This window comes from Aythya fuligula, chromosome 25 (assembly GCF_009819795.1).
Source record: "Aythya fuligula isolate bAytFul2 chromosome 25, bAytFul2.pri, whole genome shotgun sequence".
Classification (NCBI taxonomy): Eukaryota; Metazoa; Chordata; class Aves; order Anseriformes; family Anatidae; genus Aythya; species Aythya fuligula.
In genome coordinates this window covers 5,096,454-5,115,517 of record NC_045583.1, presented here as the reverse complement: position 1 = coordinate 5,115,517, position 19,064 = coordinate 5,096,454, and the positions used below count along the sequence as shown (strand labels likewise).

At 58.0% G+C, this 19,064-nt stretch overlaps 1 protein-coding gene across 1 annotated transcript in view; it reads left to right on the top strand.

Annotated features, from left to right (window-relative positions):
- The window catches only part of SCUBE3 (signal peptide, CUB domain and EGF like domain containing 3), a 33,021-nt gene that overhangs the window by 633 nt on the left and 13,324 nt on the right, over positions 1–19,064 (top strand). The window contains exons 2-6 of the mRNA XM_032203237.1: positions 7,907–8,029; positions 9,092–9,217; positions 12,399–12,533; positions 14,558–14,683; positions 15,516–15,632. Coding sequence (XP_032059128.1) covers positions 7,907–8,029; positions 9,092–9,217; positions 12,399–12,533; positions 14,558–14,683; positions 15,516–15,632 — 627 coding nt within the window. The remainder of the gene's footprint in view (positions 1–7,906; positions 8,030–9,091; positions 9,218–12,398; positions 12,534–14,557; positions 14,684–15,515; positions 15,633–19,064) is intronic.

Genomic DNA, 19,064 nt, shown 5'->3' with positions numbered 1-19,064 from the left:
TTGAAGGAGTTGCATTTCTTACACTTTTTTTTTTTTTTTTGTGTGTGTGTGTGTACGTGTGGGGCTGAACTCTTTATTTCAGGGCAGGGGGTGCAGAGGCAGAGAATGAGGGTGTGCAGACAAGTCTGCACCCAGCACGGAGGCAGAAAGCCAAAACGTTGCTGTTTGGGGCGGTTTGGGGGTGCTGTGCCTCTCTGGGGGGCTCACTGTCCATGGGGTGGGCTCGTTCCCATTGCCATGTGGGTGAGGAGGACGCGTTTCTGGCTGGGTTCGAGGGAAGGCACAGCGGAGCTGGTGTCTCGTGCTGGAAGGTGGGAGCTGCACGGCTGCACCCGCGCTTGTTTTACATCCGCGCGTGTTGAGCCTCAAAAGCTGAGCTCCAGAGGGGTGTGCTGCAGGAAACTTGGGCGAGCTGAACGCCGGCAAACCCCGCAAAAAGCCTGCTCTGTGTGCCCACCTCTGGAAAAGAGAGGTGCGTCCCGTCGTATCGTCTCAAGGCTTTGCTGTTTCCCTGCTCCTGCGCTTAGCCAGAGTTTCTCCCTGCCAGCCATACACACGTAGCTTTATGTACGGGCTATCTATACCTTCGGTTTTTCTATAGCACCTCTATATTTAGCTCGGATTTTTCTCCAGGCACACGCACAGGAGTGCGCGCGCACGCCAGCACACACAGCCCTATGTGCATGATCTTCTTGGCTGTATCGAAGGTGTTTTTTTTTTCCTAATTCACCGCTATCTATACAATCTGTTGTTTGTTGGTTTTATTTTTTTATTTTTTCCATGGCGTTTAAGTGTATGCAAGATTTATCCAAACCAGCTTTGGCTCTTGCCATTGTAGTAGCTGCATGTTTATGCAGACAGCGAGATTAAATAGAGTGTGAATGAAATATAGGAGCGCGGGTTATAATTAAAGATCTCGTGCAGGCATTAGTAATAGCCATGTACCGGCACCCTGAGCCCTGTCACTGACAAAGTTGGAAGGAATTTCAAGGCTATTGTCTTATCTGGCTCAAAGTGTTTAAAACAATAGACGACTTTTCAGGAGGGCAGTCTGGACAAGCACGGGGGAGATTTTCCAGGGCAAAGGTTTGGTGAGAAGGCGTCCGGCTTCATGTAAAGCTTTACGATTTAGGCTTAGAAAGGAATGCTTAGGTTTTTATCCCCCCTCAAATTATCTTTAGTGTATGCATTGCTTTCATTTCTTATCATAATATTTATTTATTAAGGCCTTTTGGTTTCCAGTTCCATTTAAGCCTGAGCCAGAATTGCATTAAAATAGCAAAGTAAAATTCCATCGTGCAGGGACTTGACAGATCGCTCTGGGGAATGAGCGGGGTGGAGTGGGGGTGGAGAGAGGTGAGCGAAATCCTGGGCTAAGTCGCCCGCTTCGCTCCCGGGGCGGCGCAGGCTCCTCCTGCTCCTCGGTCCCACCAAAGGCTCCGAGCAGAGCTGGTGGCTCCGGCTGTTTGCAGCAGCTGAGAAATCCTCGAAGCCTCTGCCGGGGCTGGGGGAGGCAGCAGGAGGAGGCTGGGGGTGAGGCTGGTGCCTGCCATGCAGCTGGGGCACGCGGGGTGCCAAGGCAGGGCACTGCGCTGGGGTGGACCTGGTGGGTTTTGGGCACGTCTGAATGAAGGGTGACGGAGCCTGGGGATGCCAGATAAAAATGTGCTTTGCCCAGGAACCCAATATCACCTGGTTTTCTCCATGAACCAGCAACATTGAGCTCTTTGAAGCAAGCCATATGCCTGGGTAAGGTGTTTCTGAGGAGCAATGGGCAATCCCCCTGCTTCCTCAGGGTGATGCAGACAGGGTACGTAACCCCACTGCCCCTGCCAAAGCCTTTGCCCTTTTGGGGTGCCTTTACCAGGTGATTGTCACGGGCTGGAGACAGCTCATCCCACTCAGGTCAGGTTTGTTTTCCTGTGGTAATATCGGAGTGTGAACAGGGCTTGCAGGCTCCTTCGTACCACTGCGTTACCCCGGAAAGCTTGGTCTGTAGGGCAGGAAGGGTTTGGCACAGCCATTGGGCCTGGATGGCATCTGCTGGAGGACCTTGATGTCTGCTGGGTTTATCGGGTCAGTGTAGGGCTTGGAAAGCTTGCAAGGGGAGAACTGCTGATGGTATAAACCCAAATAACGCAGGGCAGGCTCCTGGCAGCCCGAGCACTGCAGGCACTCGGACACCGAGAAGTTTTCCCTGCTGCTGCCGTGCCCTCAGCTCCTCGCTTTTTGGCAGGGTGACACATCCCAGCCCTTCCTCCGTCAGCCCGTCCCACCTCCCGCAGGCAGAAGAGCAAGTCCTGGTCCCTCTGCTCCTCCAGCAGCATCCCCCATAGGTGAAGCCACATCTCAATGTTTGCCACCTTGTCCAGCCCTTCCCTGCTCACAGCAGCCCCTTCGCTGCCAGCCCACGCGCCCTGCACGAGGGGCTCGCTTCTCTTTTGTGGGGATGCACCTGCAGAGCCTACACCGCCAGGGCCTTTTTTTTTTCCTTTTTTTTTTTTTTTTTTTCCTTAAGGAGTATAAAATTTTCCAATTGCAGCGTGGAGATGCCGTTTTATTCCCCTCCCATCTCTGCTGAACCTCCTCCCCCTTGGCCTCCGCTTTCCTCCCTCTCCTGCATTCACAGTGTGCGACTGTTGTGCCTGTCCCCTCCGCCCCTCTGAAATATGAAATGTAAAACTGTAAACATTTCAACATGCAGCAGTTCAAAGGAGATCTTTGACTGAGGGCGTCTAACATGCCTGTACTTAGATTAAAAAGGGGAGGGGGGTGGGAAGGAGGGAAGAAGAGTTTTTTTGTAACTGCCAACAGGAGTATAAATATTCAGACACCTCGAGTCTTCCAGTGCGGAGATGTATTGCTGTCTCCAAGCAGCTCGGGGTTTTTATATTTTTTTTAATTTTTTAATTTTAGTTTTATATAGATTTTTCCTTTGCAGACAGTTGCACCGGAGCGATCCATTTAGGAAAAAAAAAAAGTATGCATGAATAACCTTAACCTTCGCTTTCAAAATTGTAAGTCCCCCGAGAGGCGTTAGGAGAAGCCCGGGATGGCAAATAAAGTTTGCTCTGTCTCGCGCTGTCGAAGGACGCCCGGCCGCGTTTCGGTGAGGCCATCCCTGCCGGAGATGTTGTAATTGTTGCTCCCCAAACAGAAAACAAACAAACACATTTTTGGAAGGCGAAGCTTGCTCTGCCCGAACAGCCAAAGGGGCAGCAGCAGCATTAGGAGCAATCCCCCGAGGAGTGTGGAACCACCTCAGTGGGTACGAAGCCCTTGGGCTGCAGGTGGATGGCGGTGGGGTGGGGAGAGCTTTTCTACCCCCTTGCTGCTGCCCATATTTGTGTTTTTTCCTCTTTTTTCGTGCTCCACCAGCACCGCCACCCCATAACGAGCCGCACCCTGCTGTTTCATCTCCCCCTCCCCAAATACTTCACAGGGAGCCCGGTTCCCATCCCACTGATGAGCCAGCGCCGAGCACCTGAGTGAGGATTTCTGGTTCAGACGATGCATTTTTGGCCAATTTGCCCAAACCGCCTCGCGGGGTGTCTGCCCGCCCCGTCCCGCGGGACCGCGGCCGCTCATGGTCTGGCGGAGCCGCTCAGCGCCCGCTCTGCCGCACGCGGCCGAACAAATGATTAATAAAGTGCACCACAGTGTCTGAGGTGGTTATTAATACCCCGGTAAAAAGAGCTACTGAAGTTATAAAGCTTTAATTTGGCATTAAGGCCGAGTGGAAACTCTGCGCCCCTGCCAACAGCTACACACACACGGCCCTATACAGACAGGCTGTTAATACGTGCGCCTATATAAAAACAAAGAATAAAACTAATTTTAAAAGAAAAAGCTGAAGCCGAAGGGAGAAAAAGGGTTTTGTTTGTTTAGGGGTTTCAGGGCGTTCTTGCCACCTTAGCTCAGCTTCCTCCTCCAATTTACCTCGCCTTTCAGCCTATGGATAAAAGCATCTTTTATTATTATTATTTTTAATAATGAAACGAGGGAAGAGCTTCAACCCAGGCTCGTAAAGCACCCGTGGCTGCATCCCCCGGGCATGCGGACATCACCGCGGGGCAGGGTTGGGGCACGGGACCCCAGGGCACCCGTCGCCGCCGCCGCCACCTCCCCGCGCGTCCCCGCTGCGAGCCCTTGGGTCCCCCGTGGGCGCCGTCCCCTCGGCGCGCTCGAAATGGCAGTGGCGTTGCAAGCGTCTGCCTCGGCTGCCTTTGAAATGGAGAATAAAGCTGCAGCTGGAGCGGAACGGGGCCCAACGGCGAGCGCTGGAAAATCCCACCCACAACGGAATAAAAAACATCGAGCCGGGCGCTGCCGCCTCCTCCCGGGCAGCGCCCCAGCCCCGCGCTGCAAACCCCCCGGGGACCTTGGGGCGAGCACGTGCCGTGCGCCCTCGTTAGTGTTAATTAGCCCCAAAATTGTGGCCAGGACCGGAGCTGGATGCCTTCGGGTGCAGGAGAGACCTTGAGTCCCCCAACAGGACTTTGTGTCTTCATTAAACTTAAATCCTTCGCTCTGTGCAAAATCCCCCCCCTGATTTGGGGGATTTGGGGCACGGCGCACCCGTCAACTTGCTTCCATTTTGGGTTGAAAAAGGGCAGTTTGATTATTCGTGCGGAAAGAGGGGAGAGGGGCCACAGTGGGGGGGGGGTCTGGAGGGGCTGACCCCAAACCCCAGCCTGGGTTTGGGACCCCGGGTTTGGGACCAGAGGGGGTTTTGCAGGGGCGAGCAGGGACGGCAGCACCCGCAGGTTGCTTTTCCTTGAATCTCCCGTTCTGTCGCCTTGTAAATCGTGGCCCTCGCACCTCCGCGGCCGCTGGAAGCACCTGCAGGGCTGCCGCGGGTGCTTTCGGAGGAAGAAACATCTCTGGCAGGAAAACGGGGCTGTCCCGACAGCCGAACCGTGGGAAAACGCTCCCTGCATTGACAAAAATTCAAAAATTTGTTGATTTTTTTTTCAGAAGGCACTTTTTTTTTTTTCTTCTTCACGGCATCATTTCTTAAAGATGCTTTTTCTAAGGAGCCAGAATTTTGGTGTTCTGAAGTTAGGATTCTTGCCAACACGGGGATGGCTCCTCGGGTGGCTGGGAGGGTATTTATTCACGCTTCCCACACACACACACTTTTTTATCCCTTTTTTCCCGTTCTCTAATCCCGTAACCTTTCAGAATGTCTCCAGCTTTGGAAAAATTACAGAGTGGCAAATTTATAATGTTTTCTTTTGTACTTTTGCTGCTGTGTAATCTTTCCAAAGTTAGAGAAGTTTTGAAGTTACAGAATGGAAAAAAAAAAAAAAAAAAGATAGAAAAAAATAATTCGTACATGTGTGAGAAGGAAAGCCACGCATTGTTTTCTGTGTCACGCAGGCATTGTTCATTGTGTTGACTTTGAGGGCACAGAAAGAACAAAAAATATTAAAAAATAATACTAAAATGAGTGAGTTTTCTGGCAGAAGGCTGGGAAAATTTCAACTACGTGGTGTGTGATGGATGCTGTGTGTTTTGGGGGTTTTCAGAGGATGGAGGCGGGGGGTTTTGCTCCCCCGGTGCTGAGCAGGGTGGAAGCACGACCTCAGCGCAGACGGGAGATGTGAAATGAGCTGCGCACAGATCTGAGCCACTGAAGCTCAGAAAACTGATGGGTTGGATTTGATTTGATCCCATGCAGGTGGTGCCTGGATGGGATTTCCCTGCTCTAGCAGGTAAAGGAACATTTTGCCTTGGGCTTGAGGTGTGTGGCGGCCACACAACGCCCTGTGCCAGCTCAGACTGTGCAGGTGCTGAGTCCCAAGGGCACCTTTGGGTGCAGGGAGCTGCAAAACCCCAACCCCTGCCCTGGTGGGCTCCCTCAGCACGTGGACATGGGTGTCCATGGGTGTGAGTGGCCACGGGGCTGTGGGCTCCGGGCACAGAGCTGCGATTCATGAATTTGGGGTTGAAAACCCCTTCGATTCACTCTTGGCTTCATTGTGCTCATCGCGGCGCGCCAAGCAGTGAGCTCTGGACATCCCAAATGCATCCCTCTGCTCTGACATCCCGCAGGCACTGGGGGTCCTGGGGTGGCCATTCAGAGGCTTTGGGGTGCCAGATGGGGCACCCAGCAACGTGTCACCGCCGTCCCTCGATGTGGCAGGGAGGCAGCCAGCAGTGGTGGCCGGGCTGGGCGCAGGGAGCCGTGACTCAGGGAGCAGTGAACTTTACACTCCCGTGGGCTCGTGCGGGTTTTTCCCCTCGCTGGTTGTTTGCACATGCATTTAGTGTCGTGGGACGGTGCCTCCGCAAGGTGAGGCAGGGACACGGCAGGGTGCACGTGCACCAGGGCAGGTTTCCCAACAAAATGCCAGCTTTGGCTGGGGAGGCAGCGAGCTGGGAGCGCTCAGCTCCCCAGAGCTGCAACCCCAACAGGATGGGGAGGCTCCCCCTGAGGATGTCGTTGGGTGCAGCGTGCCCACGGGGTCTTGGCCCCATGGTGGCACCGGGGCCGGTCCCACGGGTGTTGGAGCAGGGTGCCCGTCCCCGCGCCACCCTGCAGCTCCTCGGCCGGCTCCACCGCGGTGGGTCAGCCTCCAGCCCGTGATTAATGGCCCGAGGGAGGCTGCGGTGGCCGCGGGCCATGGCTAATGTCAAATAACAAATATGAATGCGTGCTGTAAATATTTATACAATGCACAGGCACGTGCCGCCTCCCTGGTGCAAACGCAAACCTCTCCTCCCCCAGGGCGGGTGACTCACATCTCCCGGCAAAAAAACGCCGCCGCGGTGGCCAGAAAGCACTCAGGCCATCGCTCCCGCGGCCGTGGCCTCCATCCTGGCGTGCTTTCAGGGCTGCTCGCCCTCCCCTGGCTTGCAAGGATGCGTCTTGTCTTCAGGGACCTCCCGGAGCGCGTCTGCTCTTTGGGTGCTGGAAAAACAGCTTTGTAAAGGCAGCTGGGAGCTTCACGGGCTCACTCTCCTGATTTGGGGGGTCCTAGGCTCTCCCAGAGGAGATGACCGGGGGCAGAGCCACGCGTGGTGCTCCAGGAGCACTGCTCATGCTGAGGGGCTGCTCGTGATGCTCAGCCCCCTCTGGGGACACCCGGCTGCCTTCCATCACCAACAGCCCCGCTGCTGGCTGAGCAGCCAAGCCAGAAAGCAGCCAGGCGAGCAGCCTGATGCTGCTAAACCTCCACCCCACAAAGCTGAGACTTGTCCAGCTCCTAAATGCCATTAAAACCTCCCCTCCCTGTAATTTGTGCTGGGTATCACCATTTGGGGTCACTGCCTGCAGCACGGTGCTCTGGGTGTGATGTCCTGTGTGTGCCTCAGTGTCGTGAGGTGCTGCACCCCAGGTATTTGGGTAAGGGGATGCCCAGGGAGGCAGTAGGGTGGTGGTGAAGCAGAGGTTTTGGCCGTGCCCCTGAGTAAGTCACGTTTTCCCCAGTTATCCTTCCTCGGTTCCCACTCCCAGGTTTATTTAGTGCGGTTCCCGTTAATTTGCGCACATTCCTCCGCGCCTAAGAATAGAAAGCGATGACGATTATTTGGGTGGCTGGTCGGCTCAGGAAACTGCTAATTGGAGACAGAGACTTTCACCTCTGGCTGGGCTGGCTCCAGCCTGGACTTTGGGCGTCTGCATCTTGTTCCCTGTTAGGTGTGGTTGGTGGCTCCTGGGGCGGCTTTAATGGGAGCGGAGGCACGGGTGATGCCGTTTTGGAGCTCCCTGTCTGCAGCAAGCCCATCGCCAATTGTACTGGGGCTGGGTGCAGCCATAGGGAGAAAAGGAGCAAGATTCCTCCCTTTGTCCTTCCTAATCCACGTCCTGAAGCCTGAAAACCTGTGTGGCTGCCATGGGCCCTCGTGCTCCTTGTTCCCCTGCCTGCGGCTCTGCCTGTCACCCCCTCTCCCTTTGCAGATGTGGACGAGTGCGTGGAGGGCACCGACAGCTGCCACATCGATGCCATCTGCCAGAACACCCCGAAATCCTACAAGTGCATCTGCAAGTCTGGCTACACCGGCGATGGGAAGCACTGCAAAGGTAGGGGCACACTGCCGCTGGAGCCCCTCTGATGAGCCCTGAGCCATTGGGGTGGGATGTTCCTACACCACAGCCAGCTGCAAACCTTTTATTTCCTTATTCTGCCCCAAAATAGCCTGGTCTGTTGATGCTGTATGGGGACAGTGTGCTGAATGACCATGATTGTCACTGCACTTCTTCCCCTGCTCTGCATCTGCCCCAAGAGGGTTCCCTGGAGTTTCTTTGTAAGAAATCTGGGCTTTTTTCTTGCAGGATTTGCAACCCAAAGGGTGCAGAACTGGGCTAGTAGCACGGGAAGTTTGAGGATGTGTCTGCATGCAGCTGAGCAGGGCATATAAGAGAAGCTGGCTCCTCGGAGCGCAGGGTCTGCGGCGGCAGGGAGAGCTCCCCGAGTCAGGAGGAGTGCAAACAGCAAGGGGATTAAAGCAAGATCCCAGCGCAGATAGGCAGGCAGACAGGCTGCCCTCAGCACCGCCTTCGGGAAATCCCGGCCGATCCCAGGCCTGCGAGGGAGCTGCTCCCCAGGGGGACAGGCGGTGGGGCCCTGCCCTGTGCCGAGGCTTTCAGAGCCTTGTGCGGAACAGGCGACGTCTTCTCCTTGCCATGCATCGCCCTGTGGGTGCAGAGCAAAGGGACAGCCCTCAGTTTTCCAGCCCTGCAAGGGGAATGGCCCAAAACTGCACATTTCACAGGGGTAGAACCAAGTCTCTGCTCCTGCGTGGGGCTCAGAGCCAGGAGTGGGGGTGCACCAGGGGCTGCTGCGGTGCAAAGCTGGGCACCTCAGCACCTGCTGATGCAGACAGAGGGGTGAAAGGGCTGCTGGCCGGTGTGCTGCAGGCCCAAAATTGGGATGGGAGAGTGGAGGAGGTGAGATCTGTTGGAGCAGAGCAGATCCAGGAGCCCCGTGGTGGAGGGATGCTGCAGGCACTGCTGGAGCCAGGGACGCAGCAGAGCCCCTGGGGCGAAATATCCACTGGGATGGTGACCGCGATGGGGCTGGGGAGAAAAAACAGCGCCGTGAGCCGCCTGCACCCCCTGCCCTCCTCTCTCTCCCCTCCGCAGACGTCGATGAGTGTGAGCGGGAGGACAACGCAGGCTGTGTCCACGAGTGTGTCAACATCCCCGGGAACTACCGCTGCACCTGCTACGACGGCTTCCGCCTGGCACACGACGGCCACAACTGCCTAGGTGAGGGTCGGGGGGAGCACACGCGGCCGTCACGGCTCGGGGCCAGCTCACTGCCCTTTGGTGCTAGAGGATTTATTGTACCGAGGCTTTGCTGCTGGTTAAATCGACCTCAGCACCTTTGCTTTTGGTGGGGAGCTGTGGCAATGCCAGCCTGCAAACCGCTGTGGTGTGGCTCAGGGCACAGCAGATTTTAGAGGGTGTAAGCACCCAGAGCTCCTAGAAGATGCTTTTTGTATGCAAAACAGGGCACAAGATTTTTCTTCCCCTTTCCTTGCGGGGGCACAGGACCCCTGTGCACCCTGCCTGGCTCTGTGCTGCAAACCCTCTCCTTGCTCGCTGTGCTGCCCCGAGCACACTGTGTCGCCTCGTGCCCGACAAGCAGCAGCCAAGGGTTTTCTGCCTTCCCCCGCACATCACTGCTGAAAGGCGGACGCCCCTTCCCTGCCTGCCCACGTGCTGAAAGCTGATAACCTCCCAGTTACACGTCTCAGACGTGTTATTTAGGAGAGCTGCTGACAAGGGAGGTGGCTGACCCCAGGTGCGGCTGTGTCCCATGCCACGACAGCTCTGCGGGGACAGGGACAGGATCGGTCCCCATTGCACGGTGGTGGTGCTGCGAGAGGATGCCCCGTGCTGGGACAAAGCCTTGCTGGATGGGAACTATCCATCTGCTGGGGTAGAGCGGGCTTGGAGGCTCCTCACCACCGCTGGATGCGAGGATGAGGCAGGACCAGCCTGCGGGGCTCACCCGGGCGCAGCCGCCTGCTGGGCTCGTGCTTGAGGTCAGCCCCGCACCTGCCAAAATAGATGAGTTCATAGCGAATACGGTGGGGATGGGAACCAGGGAAGGGACCGGGTAAATAATCCCGGGGCCAAGACAAACCCGGCATCTGCCTCCGGAGAGGCCGCGCATCCTTCCCACCGCCCCAAACTCCATCCGGCCGCGGCCGAGCCGAGCCCGCGGCACAGCCCCAGGGCGGCCGCGCTGCCCGCGCCCGGCACCGCTTCCTCCCGCAGCACCCACGGGGGCCCGGAGCCACCCGCCTCCCCCCCGGCATCCGCAGCGTGAGCGGCTCCGTGCTATTTTCTAATTAGCGTCTGCGCTGGGGTCATTAATGAGCTCATCACTTGGAGGGAGGAGAAGGAGCGGGGCGGGGGGGGGGAAGGGATTATGGCCACATACGCTTTGCATTAGCTGCCATCACCGGGAACTTTGCAGCCTCCTCGGTGAAGAGGGAGATTTACACAGCTGGAAGGAGGCGCAGGCGGGCGGCCCTGCCTTCCCCTCTCCGGGGAGGATGAGCCCAAGGAGAAGAAAGGGAAGCCGGGCTCGGCGAGCCGCAGACGTCATGTGTTTACAGAGCGGGGCGGGAGGGGAGCCGCTGGGCTCGGCGGCCCCCGGGGCGAGGGGGGGACACGGGGGCAGCCCCAGCTCCCTGCTTCAGCCCTTCCACGGTTCCTCCCAGGGAGGTTTAGGGGTGGCACAAATGTACCCCTCGGAGCCCATTTTGCAGACGAGGATGTCGATTCCCTCTTTTTCCCTAGGGTATGTGGGGGTTTGCTCTTTACTTGCTCTGGGTGGGAAGCAGGGATGAGCCCCAGGGGGGTTTTCCCACCCTCCTTTCCTACCCTCACACCGTGGCCGTGCATTTCCCAGCCTCTGAAAGCCCCCATTTAGCCAGAAGACGGAAGCAAAGCGAGGTGAGAGTCCTGCCCAGCTTCTCTCACCCTGGGAGCAGCAGTGGAGCAGGACACAGGAGCCCTGGTTCTCTGCTCCCATGCCCTGCACACAAAATAACCTGCAGCCACTGAGAGCTCCCCCAGGACACCAGCCCTGCTCCTTGTAACAGGTCCCTGCCAAGCACCCGTGGACGAGCAGGGTTGGGGAGCTGGGCTGGGGCACGCTGGAGCCATCGAGCATCCCCTCCTCGGGCGACCTTTTGAACTAGGACAGGAATTCCAGCCCTCGTCCTGCCACGGGGCTTCTGGCTTCTGCCCGCCTCGGTTGCGTTTAATAAAATCGGTATTAGGGCGGCGGAGTCTCGTTTCAGCCATCGGTTTTGAACAGCTGCCTCCTCATTTTTGTGCTGAGCTTTAAGGAGAAGTCACAAGACGTTAAGCCCTTGTTATAAGCGGGGGATTTGAGGGGAGTTACTGGCATCTGCAGGACAGAGCTTGGCTGGGACGAGCCTTGCAGGAAGCTGTGAGCCTCCAGCCGCCGAGTAGGGTGTCCCTTTTTGTCTGGCTGCAGCCACCCAGCCTGTGCCACCGCTTGGTGACAGCTCCCAGCCGGGGCTCCGTCCTGCTCTGAGCATCCCCAGGCTGCGGCACCCTTGGGGCTCGCACAGTGCCATGCCCCTGTGCTGCCCAGACATGCATTTATCCATGTTTCTGCCCAAAAGCAAAGGGTTTTGGTGCGTGCCATGTCATAGGGCTGTGCCGTGTAGGGTTTAAGAAGCGGCTGTCCCCGAGCTGCTCTCCCAGCTTTTCCAGCATCCGCTGCTGGCAGGGCTCAGCTTTCGCCTGAGCTTTTGGCTCTGAAATGCCCGAGTTCAGGGGAGGTTTTCTTTGGGACAGGGCCCCTCGGTCCCCATCCTGTGGCCGTCACCCCTCGGGGACAGGAGCAATGCGGGGTTGCGGCACCGCTCCTGCAGCGTTCGGACGGGCGGGCAGAAGTTTTCATCTCCGCCGTCTCCTCCCCGAGCCCGGCTGCTGTAGGGGATTTGAGTCTCCTTAAAAGCAATTATCCCCACTCCGGGCTAAGGTTTCCCTGTTCCCTGTAATGAAGTCCAGGCGCTTCCCCGCCGGCAGCGGGGTCGGAGGGGCTGGCAGCGGGGGCGGCTGCGTTGCGGCTGAGCATCCTGGGCACAGCCTGCCCGGGGATGGAGGGCAAGGAAAACCCCCTCCTCTGCGGTTTGGTGTTCCCATCTGTAAAACGGGGCCACCCCCTAGTTTTTTTTTATTTTGCCCATCGGCCGGAGAAGCTGTGTGGCCTCCGAGATCCGCGCCTTGATGTGCTTTGGCTTCATCCCCTGCAGCGCCAAAGCGTCCCCCTTTCTTCTAGCTGGGGGATCAGGGATGTACAAAGCAGAAACAATTTTTGCTGCACAGCAAATCGCCCTCGCTTCCCCCCGGCCGCTCGGGGAGCCGCGCTCACCCCCCCGCTGCCTTCCCTTTGCAGACCTGGACGAGTGCTCCGAGGGCAACGGCGGCTGCCAGCAGACCTGCGTCAACATGATGGGCAGCTACGAGTGCTTCTGCCGGGAGGGCTTCTTCCTCAGCGACAACCAGCACACCTGCATCCAGCGCCCCGAAGGTCAGTGCTCGGCGTCCCCCCGGCACCCTCCTTGCCCACCTTTGCGCTCCCCTAAGGAAGGACCCCATGGGGAAACCCTCGCTGTATTTTTCGGGTCAGGTCCTGAGGACTGGTGGTGTTGTTTGCCCCGGTGGTGGCCATCTGGGGGCTGCAGGAGACCCCCGAAGGGGTCGGTGGGCTCCTGCCATCACCCCCCTATGAAGCACGGGTTTGGGGCCCCCCCGCCTCGGTGCGGGGAGTGTTGCAAATCCAAAAGCAAATTTGGCGTGAGCGTGCTGGGAGAGGAGGCTGCAGGGCTCATAAACATCTCCAGAGCGAAACCCTTGCAGGCCCCTTAACGAAGCACAATGACACCAAACGGAGGATGTAAATTCATACTCGGAGCGTTTTATTAAACAAAAGGTACCCGGAGATCCTCGCGCTGCCCTGCAGGACCCGTCCTCTCCTGCCAGGTCTTGCGCAGCGCCGATCCCTTCGCCTCGATATCAGCTCTAAATTGCTGCCGTCTGGAGCAATCTCTTAGCCAAAATATGAGGAAATGAGAGATTTTTTTATTTTTTTTTGTATCTCTGCTGATTTTTATCTCTGCCGCTTGGCGAAGCAGCTGGCTGTTTTTTGCTTTCCTCCTTCCTAGCTGTGCTGGTCCCTCGAGCTCCCCAGGGAATCTCGCCCTGGCTGGGACGTCTCAGCAGCATCTCCGTGTCCCCATCCCCGTGTGTGTGCCCAGGAGGGACGAGCCACTTGTCCCTTCCCTGCCATCACACAGGGACGCCGTGGGTGGCCCCGGTGGAGGCAGGTGCTGGCTTTTGAGTGGTTTTTCGAGCTGAGCATCTGTAGAGCATTGCTGGCCCGGGGAGGTTTGTGTCAGTTCTGCGCCCCGAGGTTGGTTTCATCGCTGCTGCTGGCGTGGTCCCCGCACCCAGGTTCAGGAGAGGCTTCTCAGGAGAAGGGGGGAGAGGACTGGGGCTGATCCCTGGGTTGTGAGCCTGGAAAACGCGGAGAACTGGGGACAGTTGTCTATTCCTTCTGACTTTTCTCCTGCCTCAGGCACTGCCTTTCCCTCTGCTCTTCTGTGGTCTCTCCTGCCCCGTTCTCCCTGCTGCTTTCCTCTCTGCCCCCTCACTGTGAGCAGATGCAGGGGGTTGAAATGCTGCGGGGTTGGGAGCCCCCAGCAGCACCGTGCCCCCCTCCCGTACTGTGGGGCCCCAGGAATTGCCTCCCCACAGCAGGGAGCTGCTGGCACAGGCAGACGTGAGGTTTTGGTGAGGCTTGCAAGGAAATCTTCCCTTTGTGGCAAAAAAAAACCAACACAAACAGGTGCCTTAGGCCCTGCCATGCTCACCCCAGCGATGCTGCTGGGTGCAGAGGAATGGGAAAGAAAATATTCCTGACTTTCAGTGTTCCCTGCCCCAAAGCAAAAACCTCCTGGGCAGCACGAGCCCAGCCTGCCCTCCCTCCCCGTGGGGCAATCTGCACCGCTCGGGAGGGCGAAGCAAAGCCAGCAAAAACAGAAAGGTGGAGCAGGGTCCTTGTGGTGCAGATGGTGATGTGGCAGGGAGAGGGAGGATTAAAGGGTGTGTGAAGCTCAGAGGCAGCCCTGGTGTGAGCCCTGAGCTCCCCCCTGAAAGCTTCCTTGCTCAGGGAAGCAAGGCAGTGACACTGCCTGCGTGCAGGTGCACCCCGGGGTGCTAATTCCCTTCCAGATTGGAGCCCCCCTCCCTCCCTTTGGTGTGCACCTATGGGTGCTGCTTGTCCCCAGGCCTGGGACGGGTGGGCTGGGCCCCAGAAATGCTCACCGGGTAGTCGTAAACCAGCTGTGAGCCCACCAGGGTGACCCCAAACACTGTGCCTTGGGCTCGGGCTTATCCTGCTTCTCACCGAGGTCCTCCCTCATTTCACCCAAAAGTTTTTCCCCTCATTTCACCCCCTGCACTCCCCTGTCCCACCCCAGGTGTCTTTCTCCCACTGGGGACCAGTGCCAGCAACCTTCTGGAGCTTTCCTTTGCTTCCTTCTCTCTTTTTAGAAGGAATGAACTGCATGAACAAGAACCACGGCTGCGCCCACATCTGCCGGGAGACCCCCAAGGGGGGCATCGCCTGCGAGTGCCGCCCGGGCTTTGAGCTCACCAAGAACCAGCGCGACTGCAAACGTAAGGAGCACCCCCGGGGCTGGGCACGGGGCATCCACAGCCCCCCGGTCCTGCTCTGTGCCTCGTCCCAATGTCACGGCCCCCCACTAGCAGCCCGTTTCTCGAGCCTGAAATGGCACGACGGGGGATCCCGGAGGTGCAGCGTGCCCCGTTGCTCTCCCACCAGCTTTGCTTTCCCCCAGGGAAGGTGAGCAGGGGGGGTGATTGGCACGGGAGGAGCGCAGGAATCCTCCCCGCGGGGCACGCGGTGCTCTCAGCCCGTCTGATCTCCTGCCAGCACCTCGCTGCCACTGCCAGGCTTGTCAGATGCCTATTTCTGTGTTGAGGCAATTGTTTTTATTTTGCTTCTCGCTGGCTGTCTGCAGCAAGCCTGTAAAACTGCTGATGAAACGGAGGGTTAATCCCACGAGCCTTTTTTCCCTCCGAGCCAAAGGCAAAGGACGCCTCGCCTCCCCGAGAGGGCTGGCAGGGGTTCCCGGGAGCACCTGAGTCATTCCGCAGCCCGCTGCAGTCTCGCCCTTCCCCTGCGTCACCGATCTCGTGCTCCCTGGGGACCAGCCCTCCGGTCCCTTTCCACCAGGCCCACCGGTGGAAAAATCTGCCAAAAGCAAATAAATAAAAAAATCAGGGCTTGCATCTTGCAAGATCCCGCAGGGAAAGCTGTGAAGGGCTTTAGAAATTATCCAAGAGGGAGAGACCTGTCCTAGGACTTGGCTGAGGTTTTCCATGCCACCTTTACGCTGCCCCTTGGTGCGTGCCCAGCCTGGGGGGGTGGTGTCGGGGACGAGAGGGGCCGCGTCCCCCGGTGACCGCTGCTCTTTGCCTCTGGCAGTGACCTGCAACTACGGGAACGGCGGCTGCCAGCACACCTGCGATGACACCGACCAGGGCCCCAAATGTGGCTGCCACGTCAAGTTCCTGCTGCACTCCGACGGCGTGACCTGCATCGGTAGGTGCCAGCGTCGCCTGCCGCACCGCGGGGCTCGCGCTCACCCCACGCGTTTCGGTCTTGGCTGGATGAAGGATTTCTTTGTGGTTTTGGGCTGGGGCGCTTCTTTTTGGCTTGGAGTTAAAGGGGTGAGGTCAGAGCTGCTCGGTGATGCCGCGTGCACCCACAAGGCGCAGCGATGCGTCGCCACGCCACCGCGGGGAGAGAAAGTGGCTTCAGGGAGGCTTGAGGGGACACGTGGGGACAGGCTGGTGTGCCAGAGTCCCCGCCTGCCTTCATGCCCCTGGGGAAAGAGGGGTGGCATTGTCACTGTCACCCGGGTGCCACTATTTGCACTAGTGCTTGCTGCCGGGGAGGCACACGGAGGGGACAGATTTGGATGCGGCGTGATCGGTTCCAACTTGGCACTGCGGGGTCTCGGCTCAGGAACAATTGTCTTTCAAAAAAAAAAACAACACAAAAACACCAACCCGACAACCCAACCACCCCAAAATTGTCCTTTTCCTGTGTGTGTTTTCAAATTGTAAAACATCAAACAGAGATAGAAGCTTTACTGGTTTCATATGCTCGCGCTGCTTAACAGCTGATTCGATTTAAAAAAATGTTACGTTTGGGGAGTGATTAAGTCTGCAAATTGCTCTAGACGTTTTAGTTCTTCTTGCAAAATAAAAATTTAAAAAAAAAAAAAAAAAAAAGGAGTTGAAAGCAACTGAAAGCAGCAGTGAGGTTTTGGCTGCTCCCGTCCCTGCTGTGCCTGCACTGGGGACGCTTTGCGCTCCCCGGAGCCAGCCCCTCAGAGTGCCACCACATTCGTGTCACTGCTGTCACCCTGTCACTTCATGTCACTGCTGTCCCCCTGCCTGCTTCGTGGTTAATCCCAGCCCGTCCTGGCTGCTTGCAGGTGCCCCTCCTGCCCCAGAGCAGCAGGGAGCTGAGCGATGTTGGCTCCTGTGAATGCGTCTTTGCCCTTCCTGCTGCATCCTGTCCCACCTTGGCACCCAGCAGGGACCTCCCCAGGAGCCTGTGGGGACGTTGCTGTGCTCAGGGAGGTGACAGCTCCTCCTGTGCAGCTCTCCTTGAGTGATTTTTGCAGCTCGGGGTGCCTCTGCTCTTGTATCTGCCCTGTGTGGGGCTCCCTGTGCGTGTGTGCGTGTGTTGGCTGTGGCGATGCGGGGACTCGGGGCACCAAAATGATGCTACCCGGTGAGAGCAGCTGGTGATCTGGGGGTTGCTCAAAAGGGATCTGGTTTCTGGAGGGCCTCAGAGCCCCAGGTACAGGTGTATGAGTGGGATTTCTGTGTTATATATCACTCATCCTTCCTGTGAGCCTTGGCCAAAATCTCCCCTTCCATCCCCAATTTGAGCCCCGGGGAGACCTCTCCCACCTCTTCCAGTGCATCCCCACGAGCTCTCCTCCCACCCAACCTTCTTGGGGGAAATTAAGCAGTGTGACCAAGAGTTTTGAGAGCAGCATCAGCTCAAAATCCCCCGGCTGCTTCTGATCCCGTCCCCGCAGCGCCGGGTGCTGCTGCCCCATCTCCCTGCACCACGGGACAGCCCTGTTCTGCTCCGTGTCCACCCTGGGGGGGTCCTGGACCCCAACCCCAGCAGGACCAGGGCAGGATTGTGCCCTGGGGAAGCCCAGCCGACAGATTTTCAGCCGAGACAGGGGCTGAGGTACCTGCTCGGATATTTATAACCACCCGGCTTTGTTTTATGGCTGGGGCTCGGCAAACAGCCTGCCCCACTCTCCCAGCGCCCCGGTGCTCCCAGCGCTGCCCCCTCCCCTCTTCTCCTTCTCCATTTCCTCCGAAATATTTCATCGTTTCAAGGGGAATAAAGTTTCCAGCGAGGGGAACGCAAACTCTCTCCCCGGGCTGCGGGCTTTGAAATCGAACGCGGTGCGTTTGATGGGCTGCTGGGGCAGGCCCCCGGCCCAGGTTCCCTTCAGATCACACCACGCGGCAGGAAGCACGAGCAGCCCCTCTGAGTGGCAGTTTCATTAGGCCACGGCCGGTGTTTTTCATTTTTCCGCTTTTTATTGCTGCTTTTAAAAACGCGGATAATGAATAACATGCCTCTGAGCGAACCGGGGCCAGCCCTAATGGCTCCCAACATGTCTGCAGCATCGAGGGGGATGGGGAGCGGGGAGGGGAGGCCACTGACCTTGGATATTTATGTTTGTGCTCTAAAAGCAGCCTTAAAAGAAGAAGAAGAGGGGAAAAAAAAAAAAAAAAAGGCGCAACAAATCGCCCTCCCAGCTAAAGCACCGTGCAGCATCGGGTCAGGGCAGCCCCGCTGGGTACGGCGCCCTCGGGGAGATGCGAACCCGGCCGTTGTGGTTTTGTGGCTGTGGATTTTTTGCTTTCTGGGAGGATTTGTAAGGCGAGGCTGATGCTTGCGGCGCAGCTCCCCTCCCGCTGCCGTTTGGGGCGCAGAGGGCTGAGGCGGGGTGCTGAGCACCAGCAGCGGGATGAGCCAGGAGCGGGAGATGTGGATGGGCAGGAAATGCGATTAGATGGAGAAGGAAACCGAATCCGGCTCGAGTTTTATGGCAGATTTCCTGAGCTGTGCTTGGCGGCAGTGTGCACGATGCTCCCGTGCTTTGCAGAGCAGGGACAGTGCCGGGACAGTGCCGAGGAGCGGGGACAGCGCTGGTGGCGGTGCCGGATCGGGGCTGGGAAGAGCAGAGCAAAGAGGCCTTGGGGTGGATGGAAGGGCTCTGGGCAGGGGAAAAAAGAGCTTGGGGACACGAGGTGGATGGCTGTGGTGTCACCGTGTGTGCTGCTCTGAGCACGCTGGCCTCATCAGGAGGGTGAGATCTGGTCCCTTCTTGGCACTGCAGAGCCGCGGGAGCTTTGTGGCCTTGCTGATGGGTCCCCTGCCCTTGGCTTGAGCCCCCTGGCACAGCGTGGGCACAGGGCGAGCTGGATTTCCTCCTCCTCTCTTTTCCCTTTTCTCCTCCCTCCCCTCCGCGTGGACCCGGCGTTGCTTCTTATCGAGCAGGGACGCGGTCGGCTCCGCTCCGTCCCGTGGGTGCAGGACTCCAGCCCTGCGTGGGGACAAACCCAGGTGCTGGGGCGCCTCGTCCCCTCCCCACACTGACCAGGACGAGGAGGGACAACTCCCAGCTCAGTGCCACGGCTCCCAAAACCACTCCCCAGACATCCCCTTGAGAGCTCCCAGCACTGGGTCCACCAGCGCAGGGGGAAACCGAGCACCCCAAGCACCCCAATTTGGGCTCCCGTCGCCTCAGCCAGCTTTGCTGCTAAATCCGAGGGTCCCAGCGCACCCGGTGGGCTGGGGTCTTTCCTTGCCTGTCTGCCCCCTCCCTGTGTTTGCAGCCACTCAGGTGAGCACTAATTTTGCTCTCTTGGGAGCGAGGAACCATTCCCTGGGACTAACGGGCTCCGCACTAATGCTCCTCGTAAC